This window comes from Drosophila santomea, chromosome 3L (genome assembly GCF_016746245.2).
Source record: "Drosophila santomea strain STO CAGO 1482 chromosome 3L, Prin_Dsan_1.1, whole genome shotgun sequence".
NCBI classification, from domain to species: domain Eukaryota; kingdom Metazoa; phylum Arthropoda; class Insecta; order Diptera; family Drosophilidae; genus Drosophila; species Drosophila santomea.
In genome coordinates, this window is record NC_053018.2 from 2787558 (window position 1) to 2799869 (window position 12312).

General features: G+C 44.0%; 1 protein-coding gene across 16 annotated transcripts in view; it reads left to right on the plus strand.

Moving 5' to 3' along the window:
* Nucleotides 1-5547: 5547 nt before the first annotated feature.
* The window catches only part of LOC120450464 (gamma-aminobutyric acid receptor subunit beta), a 33850-nt gene continuing 27085 nt past the window's right edge, over nucleotides 5548-12312 (plus strand). For 10 of the 16 annotated variants that reach the window (XM_039633493.2, XM_039633486.2, XM_039633491.2 and 7 more), the window contains exons 1-2: nucleotides 5549-5660; nucleotides 8962-10714. In XM_039633493.2, coding sequence (XP_039489427.1) covers nucleotides 10575-10714 — 140 coding nt within the window. In that variant the 5' untranslated portion in view covers nucleotides 5549-5660; nucleotides 8962-10574. Of the gene's footprint in view, nucleotides 5661-8374; nucleotides 8431-8961; nucleotides 10715-12312 lie in introns of those variants that run through there. The other 6 variants (XM_039633489.2, XM_039633497.2, XM_039633490.2 and 3 more) reach the window with 2 other exon arrangements.

The following is a 12312-nucleotide window of genomic DNA, read 5'->3' on the forward strand; positions in this document are numbered from 1 at the left end:
CAAAGGCGTTCATGTCCTTGCCACGCCCACCCATCAAGAGGCGGCAGCTGGCACTGGCAAATGCTGCTTCTACTTCTACTACTGCTGATGACGATGATCATGATGACCATGCTGGGAATGGAACCCAGAATGTGATTCAGAATGCGAATGCGAATGCGAATGGGACAGAGAATGGGAATGGGATTGAGATGGGCTGGGATGGCATAGCAATGAAACGGGCCATGTCGGAGTTAGGTGTATGGCACATTAAAAGATGGCACAGAACCGGCAGCCAACACATGTTGGATATCTAGGTAAAGGAGGTTGGCACTGGGAATAGGTATGGATGGGCATGGCACTGGCAAGGGGATAGAAATATAGGGATAGGAATAGGGATAGGGGCAAGGCTGGGATGTGGCAAGTGGGAAGAAGAACGTTGGAAAACATCCTCTCAACGCCTTCCTATCCCATGCAGAGAGTTGGCACTCACATGGACACAGAGACACATTTATTGCTTATGCTGCACAGTGGACGAGAAATATACAGGGCTTTGATTAATTTAAATCAGAACATCGTTCTGAAATGGTAGTTAACATTTAACAAATGTATTTTTAAGTTTCCGAGTTATCTAAAGATTTTATTAGTTCGTAGATCTTACTAGGTACATCTATTATCATGGACCAACTATTAAACTTCATACTTTTACCACTGTGAGTGTTGAGCACTTCGGAATCAGTTGTAAGATCTTTACAAACAACCCTTTCATATCCGCCGCACTATTGCTTAAGTCCATTTAGATTTCGGCGAGTTCTTCTTGATACTATTTGGATGGAAATTTAATCCTTGCAACACTTACCGAATATTCTCCTAATCAAGTGACTTCATTTTGAGTTAAATAAATTATCTACATAATGGTATAGTGGCGTAGAAATTTGTATTCCGATCAGAGGTCCACTGTTTCGGGGCTAACTGTGTCCTGTCGCAGGAGCTACCGCTCCTGCTGTTTTACAAATGGAAATATGGCAGGGTCCCGCCCCTTTTGCCCATTACGAACACTGTTGCTGTTGCTGTTGGTGTTTTTGTTTCGCTTTTGTTTCGAACATTGTCATTGTCGGTGTCGCTGTATTTGTATTTTTCGTTGTCGTTGTCGTTGTCGTTGTCGTCATTGCCCCTACTGGCCCAGTCCCAGAAAAAGGCATTGTTGCGGGGCTGGCCCCGATTGTCGTTCTGCGAACGCCCCGAGCATAGACAACTTTAATGAATTTCCAGCGCTTCTCATGTGGCCTCCCTGCAGCATCCAACCTCGGAAAACCCCAAGCCCCATCGCCCCGCACATCGCAGTAAGAGTAATCTGCCGCAGAACCAACAGCAGCAGCAGCAGCAGCAGCAGCAGGAGCAGGAGCATCGGCAATGGGGCCAACAGAAGGGTTAAATAAGCGGTTAATTATGTGTTTAAAATTTCTGACATGACGCAGTGCAAATTATTTATTCACATTTTATTTTTAGCGCACTCGTTGCGCGGCTGCCATTTTATTTGTGTTGTTGTGTCCGTGGCTCACCAGCGATTTATGGCCATGCAAAATGCTCCACACTGTTTCACAGCAATTTAGATACATAAATTCACAAAAAGGCAACACCAGCAACAATAGTAGCAATAGCAAACAGAAAACTAAAAAGTTTAAAGGGAGCAGCAACGCGACAAGAAAAACAACTGAAAACTGGCTGAAACTAGGCGGCGTATACGTAACGTGAACGCAGGCAATCGACCATGACGTATACGCAACGTGTGCTGCGCGCCACCTAAAATGAACAGGCGAGGTCCTGGCCAAAAACTTTCGCAAAAGTATTTATCTTTTTAGGTCAAATTTGTAGCTGGCATTACGTTTTATTTGTCGATGGCCAATGGCTACGGTCGCGGTCATTTTTCGGCCAGTTTTTCGACGTTTTTCAACTTTTGCCCGACTCCTTCTTTACACTGGTGACCACTTAATTTGTCCTTGGGCTGCAGCATCAGCATCACCATCACCATCAGTTGCCCCAACTAGCGGCAAGTGTAATTAATAACTTTGTTTGCATAAGTGACCCGAAAAAAGAGCAGAACAGAACAGAGCAAAGCAGAGCAAACGAGAGAATCCGCACTGCCCCCAAAAAAGAGGAGAAAGTCAGATAAAACATATAAAAAATAAATGGAAATGGAAGTGGAAGTGGAAATGGAAGTCAGTGGGGAAACGAAATGAATTTTCTTCAGGCCACTCGCACAAAGTATTTCCAAAGACATACACAAGTATATGTAAAGTCACCCAATTAAGAATGACATTTTAGGCGACGACGGCAACTGAGGAAATATTAAATATTTGTTAGCGGCAATAGGTCTTTATCTCCGCGTCGGCCCAATTAGTATGCCATATGGGGGCACATCCGGCTGAGCTTCTTGCATAAACAATATGCCGGCAGAAGGAAACAATTTCCCCACCAACTTGGCCATAACTCAGCTAAGAGTCTGAAGCTGCTGCTTTTGCTGCTGCGTCGCAATCGTCGATAATACAGATTATGGCGAAAATATGCAAAACAGCACCAAATATCGCTGCGAATGAAAACAAATGCCAAAGCGAAATCACACAGCATCCGCAGGAGCTGGAGGAAAATGGAGCTACCAAAAATAAAAAAAAAGAAGAAAACCAGAGCAACTAACGCGCAGTATTCGAGGCGCATTCAAATGAGATAAGGCAGCATTTTTGGCAGCATCATGCATGACTTCATGTGTGTTTGCTTGTGTGTTTGCTTGTGGGTGTGTGGGTGGTGCCTGCCTTGTGTGTGTGTGTGTGTGTGTGTGTGCGTGCCCCATTAGACGGCAGCCAGCAATTGTACGCAGTTACGTTTCTATTAAGCCAAGCAACATTCACATCCCACTTTCCGTATCACTTCCCCATGCCACGCCACGCCCCCTCCTCCTGCGCCTTCGTCCTTGTCGAAAAGCCAACATTTTTCGGGCGCATAAAAGCAAATGGAAACAAGCAACAATGCCACCAAACTGCCAAAAATCCAGCTTTAAGGGATATTTAGCTGGAAGAGGTTCTCTTGGGTACCGCTTGCTTCTTCGTATATTAAATTGATATTTTCGTATTTATAAAATACGCAACGAAAGCAACAAGAAATCACAAATGTTTGTTGATAACCCAACACAAATTAAAGGAAAGATTATCTTAATTTATTTCTTAAATTTGTAAAATGCATTACAATGAACAACATTCATTCACAACATGCTTTTAGGAATTATAAGAACTGGCTTAAAACATTCAAGGAACAAAAGCAGAATTGTGTTTCAGATATTTTCATTTCTGGTTGAAGTCCTTTCTTAACCAATATCCCCTGCGATTTACGGATATGCATAATGCATGCAGCTTCTCCCAGACGAGAGTGAAATAACACACACACACACACACACACACATCCATGAGTACGCGTAAATGGAAATTGTGAGCCTTGGCTGGCATTTTTCGGTTGGCAATATCATGCGGCGTCTTTAAAACGCCATCCATTCCAACGCCAGTCACATTTACATTCGCAGTAAGAGTCACAGTTACAGTTACAGTCGCAGTCACAGTCTCCGTCACAGTCACAGTCACAGTTGGAGTCACAGCACCCGCATTCGAAGCGAAGAGAAAATGACATAAATCGCGGCGTGAACATTTTGTTTGGCTGCCTGACGTTAAGATTTCCGTTTAAATAATTCAAAAATTTGTCGAAATGACAAATTACGCGACTCTGCATGTGTTTCATTAATTTGACACTGCCTTCAGCCTTACCGCACACACACTCGCACACACACACATTGAAACGGATATACAAACATACAGATTTCCACATACACACACGTGCCGAAAGCGGAAAAGCGGAAGAGCGGAAAAGCGCTGCGTGGCATTTCATTTTCATAAATTTTGTGACCGCCACAGCGACAAATGACAACGGCAGACTCAATCAATTTGCGCCCTTCGAGGGCAGGGGGGCGTGGCAAGTTGGGGAGGCGTTAGTACGGTTAGTAGGTTTGCTTTCGTATATGTGTGTGCTTGTGTGTGTGTGTGTGTGTGAGTGTGTGTCTGCGGCTTACCCATATTGCTTTACGTGCCAAAATTTATGCTTATTAAAAAAAATCAGCAGTGCGCATCGAAAAGTCAACTTGGTTGACATCGCCGGCAAAGGACTCGCTCGAAGCTCCCACATCGTTGTCCTGTGGCCACAAAATGGCCGCCTGGATGTCCATTTGCCAACCGGTTTTGTGTGCTAACTCTGTGTGTATAGCATGCATGAGGTCGGGGCCCCAAACGGAAATGTATTTAATGGCTGGCTATATATATTTTAAAAGCCATTACTGCATATGACAGCGGGAGATACATTGGGATTGCGGATAGCGCGACATTTAAATCTCTTTTTCGTAGCACACTTTACTCATTAATTGGCCTGCAAAAAACGGATGCATTTACCCTTCGAAAGGATGGTGTCGCTTTCGCAAACATTCTACTTCAAAGAAAAAAGTGTGTTTTTCTACGCAATTTTAAAACATTGTTTTGTTACATTTTATACTTCTCCTTATTTGAAAATCATTTTTAAAAATCTGATATAAAAAATATAATTTAATTTATATACCAATACTTTGTTTGTTTTGTTTCTTCACAATTTATTGTCTTATAATTTATGTTCTAAATGGGTTAATTATAATAATAAATAGTGCCGATATGCCGAACTGCCATTCGGTGGGTTAAACAAATTATCAATTGCAGACGTTTTAATTAACGCTGAGCTCGCGGTGAGATTATAATTTAATATTTCAATAAGGCCGGATTACACTTGCCAAACATCAAGTTCAATTTCAGGCTAAAATGAAGTTTGCCCAGTCAAAATTTGCTCAGTCATGGGTAAACAGATTTGCCCATCAACTGCATTACGCATACGCCATGAGATCCAGCCACTAGTCACTGCACTCTATGCAAACCAGCAAACCAGCCCTGTGCCTGCCGCTCAGCCCTCGTATGTTACTACTAATACAGTGCTTTAGCGGCAGGACTACATGTGTGTGCGTATGCCTATGTATGTGTTTGGCATGTGTATGTGTGTGTACTTGTATCCTGACGATTTAGCTGATTTATGTTGATTTGTGTGCGAGAAAGTTGGCAGTGGGAGGCAAAACGATTCCCGGTTGTACACAAAGCGCACATATACAGCGAAACAGTTGCGTGTGCTTAAGGCCTGCACCAACAACACTCGTACGTATATATGTATGTATGTGTATACGTATATACATATAAATATAGGCTATATCTACAGGAGCAGGGCAACCAACTGAGACCTACAACAACTGTGCCAGCAGTGCGATGCCGAAAAGCTCTCCACTCGAAACGCGAAAGGCGAAATGCGAAATCCCAAAGCCGAGCTCAACGCTCCCCAGCCGAGAGATCCTGTCGTATCCTGTCGGCTCCGCTCGGCCGACCGGTCGCACCCTGAATTTTCGCGGCTTCGTGATGTAAGTGCCACTGTGCCAGTCGGTCTCGGTCTCCGCAAAAAAATCAAACACGCCCGAGCTGAGTCCGTGAGCGAGTTGAGTCGAGTCGAGTCGTTAACGCCGAGCGGATAAAATTTTGTTAAAAGAGCCCAGATACATAGATACATTTTCCACATCTTTTTTGGTAACCGTTAAAGCAATCAAAGCCACATTAAATCTCCTAAATATTCAACCATCCAGTGACCTCGATAACCAAATACACCAAAGTCAATCGCGTTTTTGGCCAATATCGCGAAAAAAGGCGTAACTGCGGCAGTATTTGTGTAGGGAGAGAGCGCGAGTGTGTTCGTGTGTGTGTGCTTGAAAAATCAAAGCACGGAAAAGCGAGAGAAAACTAATGGATATGTTTCTAAAATACAACAAATTCGTTTTGCGACAAATGCAGATAATTTATGAAAATTATAACTAAGTAAAGTCGTGCAAAGGCAAACTCAGGAATTAAGTTCGTCTGCTGTGAAATAAAGGCTAAGAACTTGAACCACCAACACGCACGTACGCACACACAGGCACACACAATTTGGCCGAGTTTGGCTCACACATACAGGCACATACAGGCACACAAGCAAAGTCAAAGAAAAAAGCAGTAAATAAATACAAAAGGCAACGGCAAAAAGGAGTCTGTTCCTTCTGCTGCTGCAACGTGTGCTATATATATGTGTGTGTGGGTGTGTGTGTGTGTTGGTGGGTGTAAGCATGTGAGGGTGAGCGAATTTCGCTGCCGTCTTTGTGTGTGTGCGTGTATTCGCTTGTTTGCTTGTGGTAGGCACTGTGCTTCGTCTTCGTGAGCTCCATCGTCTTGGCAGCTGCCACTCCCCCGCCGCCCCGCCGCCTTCCCCCTTTCCCCCCCCACTCACGTCTTGCTCCTCCCTATGCTTTGTTTAATTTTCAAGCAAATTGTTGGGGCGGCCTCGTTGATTAGCCCCGAGGAGGAGGCGGCCTAGCCCGCATATGCTTTTAATTGCCAAAAACGTGCCCAGCCACACATCAACTGGGCGTCAGAGTGAGACAGTGCCAGATGAGCGGGAGTGAGAGAGAGAGAGAGAGGGAGCACTGGGGGCACAGGCTGCTGCCGCTGCTCCTGCTGCTCCTTCGCCGCCACTGATGATGACAGCGGCCACGAGGTTAATGGCTTAAAGTCTTAGACGATTCCAGTCCTGAACATGAATATTTCAATGGCAGTTGACTATGAAATCTGCCACTCGTCTCCGTTAAAAACACAGAAAGAATTTGGTTAGGTTTTGAAACTCTATTTTTTCCACTTCAATTATTTTTAAAACATGTTTTTAATAATATTTATAATTATTTAAAGTTATCCTGTATTATAGTAATATATTTATCGGAAAATGGTTTCATACTTTTTAGGATAATGATATAAATCATTGCTTTTTTTGCACTGTGCACATTCTGCTCAATTTGGTTCAGCTTTCTAAAGGATCCCAAATTTTCATTCCTTATGAACGTCGAAATTTTACATTTATTGAGCAGTTTGGGCTAACGAAGTAAAGTCCTCTAGTTTTATTGGCTGATACTTAATCACTTTTTAGAAAAGTATTTTCAAAATGCAAGGAACGAATCGGCCATGAAAACGTGGCCCATAAAATCGGATTAAGTAATTAGAAAGTTGCGAAAGCATTTAATATGCAAGTTCAAGTTAGGGACTGCATATTTAAAAGCCCTGTTGTGGGCCATCAAATATGTAGTAGCGAAAAAGAGTGGAATGTAACTGGGGCCAAAACTCATTAATAACTGTCGTCGTTTCGTATACAATATGAAAGCATTTATGCACGCCAAACAAAAGCCGTTTTAAAAACATCGAGGGGCACGGCATAAATTTCCCAAGCTGCAAGTGAAATGTAAAATGTCGAATGTGAGCACCGCACACACGCAACTCTTGCCATTTTAATTAATGTCAAACTCTTATCATTGAATATAAAATATGCACACACACAGGGTTGGGGAAAGAAGACGCGAAAGCGGTTCGTTCATATATGCATATGGAATTTACATACCAGCCCGCTTTTCTTTGTCAAGTTGAACAGGCTGAAGGAAACAATGCTCGTTTTACCCCTTCCCTCCGTCGCCATGACAAATCCTTTCTTTTTTATGTTTCCTTGGCTTGCCGCAAAAAGCAATCACAGCGAAGGCACAAGAAAATTCCCAGGAAAACGCATGCTTACCAATTAACGAGATATGTGCGAATGTGCAAGAAAGCGCGAGAAATTTAGCAAGAGGACAAAAACCCCGAAGAAAGAGAGCCCACAAAAAGTGGCATACAAATCAAATGTGCTTAGGGAAAAACGCATGCGAAAAAGTTTATAAAAACAAAAACCCAATACAAAGGCATGCCGACACACACACACAGCTAGCTGATAGACTAGGTTGGGGACAAATATGGAAAAGGAGAAGAAAGAGAAGGAGAAGGAGAAGGAAAGAGGACGACTTTGGAGCCAAGTAGCAAGCGTTTATGCTAAACAGAGTGTAACTGCCGGGGTTGCCAAAGCTGAGAGTGCACGGTGACATTTCTGCAAAAAGCCCGAAAGGATAACAACAAGGCAACACCAGAGAACACAAAAGGTGCCAGCCGTAACACACACACACACACACACTTACGCACACTTGCACTCGAGGTGCTCGGAGAGCGAGAGAGCTCCTTGGCTCTTTGCAGAAAATGTAGCACACTTTCTCGGGCTCTGGCTCGGGCTATTTTTGGCCGAATCCCTCGCTCTCTCTTCGAAACTCTTTCTCTCTCGCTCTCTCTCTCTCGTCCTGCAAGGCCTGCTCGGCTCCTAGCTGGCCAACTGACTGCTAGCCAACTGGCTGTCCTGCCAAACGGTTTTCAAACGCTCAGCTGAGAAAATGTAACGGACGAACGCGGCTGGCAAAACTCACAGACGGTACAGGAGAACCAGAAAAAAGGACTCCACAAGAAACGGCAACTCGACAAAATCTATACAAAAGTGTCTGCCTCGTCTGTGTGTACGTGCATGTGTGTGTGTGCGCTTCTGAGTGAATGCTTGTGTATGCGTGTTTAAATTAGTTTGGTTGTGTGAGTGCGAGGATGTTCTTTAGCAATAGCGTGAAATTTTCAAGTAAAACGCGACGCGCCCTGATTCCTGTTTTTTGCAATTGACAAAAGGGAAAATATAAATTACAAAAAAAAATGCGAAAAATGTCTAATAAATTTAAAAGCAGCAATGCTAAACTAATAAGTGAAAAAGCAAAGAACTGATGTTCTTAAAATATTAAATCAGAATAATAATTGAGAAAAACTACATAAATAATTATCTTATTAAAGAACAGACGGATAAAACAAACCCAATTCAACTGAAAAAATAATACGATCTCATATTCCATATATAGACCATATTTGTGAAATAAATCTAAAAAGTTATTATAATTTTTTTCATTACTTCCAATTCTTCCAGTGTTAGAGTCAAAGTACTAAGATAAGACTTTCAGATCTAGCAAATATGTCCCATAGTTCCCCGAGAAGCGTATCCACTGCTCTAACCACTTAACAAACAATGCCCAAAGTTAAGGCGCAAGGAAACTCTAACAATCGAAACCAATAAAATGAGCCCAGTTGCCTGCAACACCAACACTAACATCGGTCACATCGAGCAGGTTGCAGGCACTCAAAGGACAAAACTAGCTGGGATAGGATCAATCCGAATCGGAACAACCACAATCACAACGATATTGAACCAGCGATGAGATGGAGCGTCCGTTGGGATGACGAACTCAGAAACTCAGTAAGGGAGCTGCAACTGATACTGAAACTGAAACAGAAACAGAAAGAGAAACCACAGCGGCACTCGGAATTTAGTGGCGACGAAAATAGAAAATCTGTGAAATTCAACCCAAAATAAACGGCAGAGGCAGCCATGAACAGTGCGGATATATTGTAATTATTAATGAGCGCATAGAGCGGGCAGAGTGAGCGGCAGCAGCAGCGACGAACAGAGCGATACGTAGCGGGATATCACGATGTACACTCTGCTGGAGCTCGACTAACACACTGACACACACCACCCACCCCGGCCCAGGACCCTCAGTCCCGACAGATTCCCCACAGGACGTAAGGACGACGGCAGGCAGGAAAGGCAACGAAAGGCTCAATTTCAAGGAATTTGCAAAGCGCTCGCAGACCAGCTCACCCACACACACACACACACTAACAGACACACACACACACATGAGCGGGCATCTCTCTCGTCAGGATAGAAGTAATTAAAAGTAAATAAAGGAGGCAAGTGAAGACCAAAAAAAAAAAAGAAAAAAGTCCCTAAAGCGTGAAGCGCTGGAAAGGCAGGAAGTAACCTGATTACGGGCAGAGAAGCAGCACAAGCAGCAGCAGCAGCAATTAATGCCGCTGGAGGAAGGAATCCGATTCAGAACCAGAACCAGAAGCAGAAGCAGAAGCAGAGGAAGCGCATCAGGATCTGCTGCCACTGGACTGAGCTCGACTCGATCTCCCATCACGCGGACGCGGACCGAGAATTGGAGAAAGGAACAGAGGAGAAGAAAGGAACCACTCTCTAAGCTCTAAACACCCCCACTCAACCAACCATACACATGCACTGAAGTACTGACTGAATGCCTCGCTGCCTAAACAACCAACTAACTCACTGACTGAGAGACTTCAACAAGCGGAGAAGTACGGAGAAAGCCCTGACTAGAAGCCCAAGTAGACGAGCGGATAAGAAAAAACAAGAAAGAAAGGGGAAACCAGCTAGCAACTAAACTAAAGGAGCAACCTTGACTAATAACTGCAACCACAAGAACAGCAACAAAACAACTACAACTTACTTTATACGCAACTAAACAAAAAAAAAAAACAAAAGGAAAACAAACAAAAAAGAATAACCAAAAACCAAACAAACTTCGATTTTTAATGCAAGACTACGAAAAGCCACGACAGCCGTTTTAAATAAGCAACTTTCGCACCCTCCCGAAATTTCAACTTCCAACACCTGAAACCAGAAACCAGAAACCAATCAACACACAAAACACCAAAAAAAAAACACACAGCACCACCATGAGTGATTCAAAAATGGACAAGCTGGCCCGGATGGCGCCCCTGCCCCGAACACCGCTGCTGACCATCTGGCTGGCCATCAACATGGCCCTGATCGCACAGGAAACGGGCCACAAACGGATCCACACAGTGCAAGCGGCGTAAGTATCAGTATTATTCAGTCTGTAATTATGCGAAATCATTGGGAGTATAGTGGGTGCCGCATTCAATGGCATTTACTCAATTAGTGACATTTACAACTATCAATTAGGCTAATAACATCATAGAGGGCCGTGCTCGCCTCTAATTCGCATTAAATTATGGCCAAATAATGGTTAGCACGGCCGCATGGCACCTCCCCATTTTCGGAACTCGGAACTCGAAACAAAGAACAACTACAGTTTTGGGGCGGTAGTTATAATAACAATAAATTTGCTTTCGCTTTCGGGCCTGACACTTTGCTGCAGTGACCAGCCCCCATAGGTGCGACAGGTGCGTGCTATGCGAGTGTTTTTTGTTTTGTGGCGCCCAACGTGGGGCCCATAATTCATGGTAATTTATGATTATTCAAATCATTTTGCTGCAAAATGCGTTCAAATTTCTTTTTTTTTTTTTTTTGTTCTAAGCCCCAGCGCTAATTAGGCCGAATGACAGCCAGCTTGACCTGGCAGTGTATAAATGTTGAGCTACTAGACATTTTGACTAAGTGCAGGCAATTTATTAGGGCACTCCGACTCCCACTCCGTATCTACATGGTCTACATCGTCATTGTCACATTTGCATGTGGCAGTCAGCAAAATGGCGGGTAGCGACTGAAAAATGACAACTGCCACTCGATGGTCCTGTAATTACTCACCCGTCAACGTTCGCGTTGCGATGTTTATGTTTGTTTTTGGAAACCCTTGTGCAAGGATTTGACCATTGGGCCCTCATATACACCCACAACCCAACTGACAGCTGTCAGCGCGGCAGTGTGGCAGTGTGGCAGCCGCTGAACCAATACACCCGCCGTTACCCTGGGGACAGTACCCATAGTACAGTGGGGGCAAAAAGCCCACCGCAACCGCATACAACACTCACTCGGACAACGCAAAGAAATTGCCACAATTGTGGCATTAGTTGTCAGCTACTGTGGCGTTCTGTCAACTTAATCACACAAATTATGCAGAGCACAGCTCTGGTTGCCACTGCCTGCCCTCCCTCCCTACTGCCATCATTTTTTCAGCTTTTTCGTTCCCTTTTGGGTTAGCGCTCATTAGTAAATATTTAGGCGGCTATACAGAGCCACAAACATTTGCATAACATGGCAACCTGGCAAATTAGGCAAATCAAATGGGGTCTACGAGACTCCCAAATCCGGATCCCAATCCGAATACGAGTCCAAATGCGACAACGACAGAGGCTACCGAGAGTCGAGTACAAATGCACGTTTACAGGATTACAAGATCGCGTGCTGGGAACGTAGACGAGGACACGGAGATACACGCGACGTGGCATGATGTGGCTTATATAGCGTAGTATGGCATAGTATAGCGTAACAAGAAGTCCAAAATCGAAAATGTCGTGGCGTTAAGAGAGACGGCAAAAGTCAAGCGACTCCAAGGCGGCACACAGCTGAGTTGTTCGTTTATTTGGGCCAAAATGGAAAAGGCAAAGGCAAAGGCACAAGCAATGGCAAAGGCACATTCAGCGGAGCAAAGTTTACGCTACTTTTTCATGCAACATTGCACAGGCGCCGCCACAAAGTGTGCAACACAAA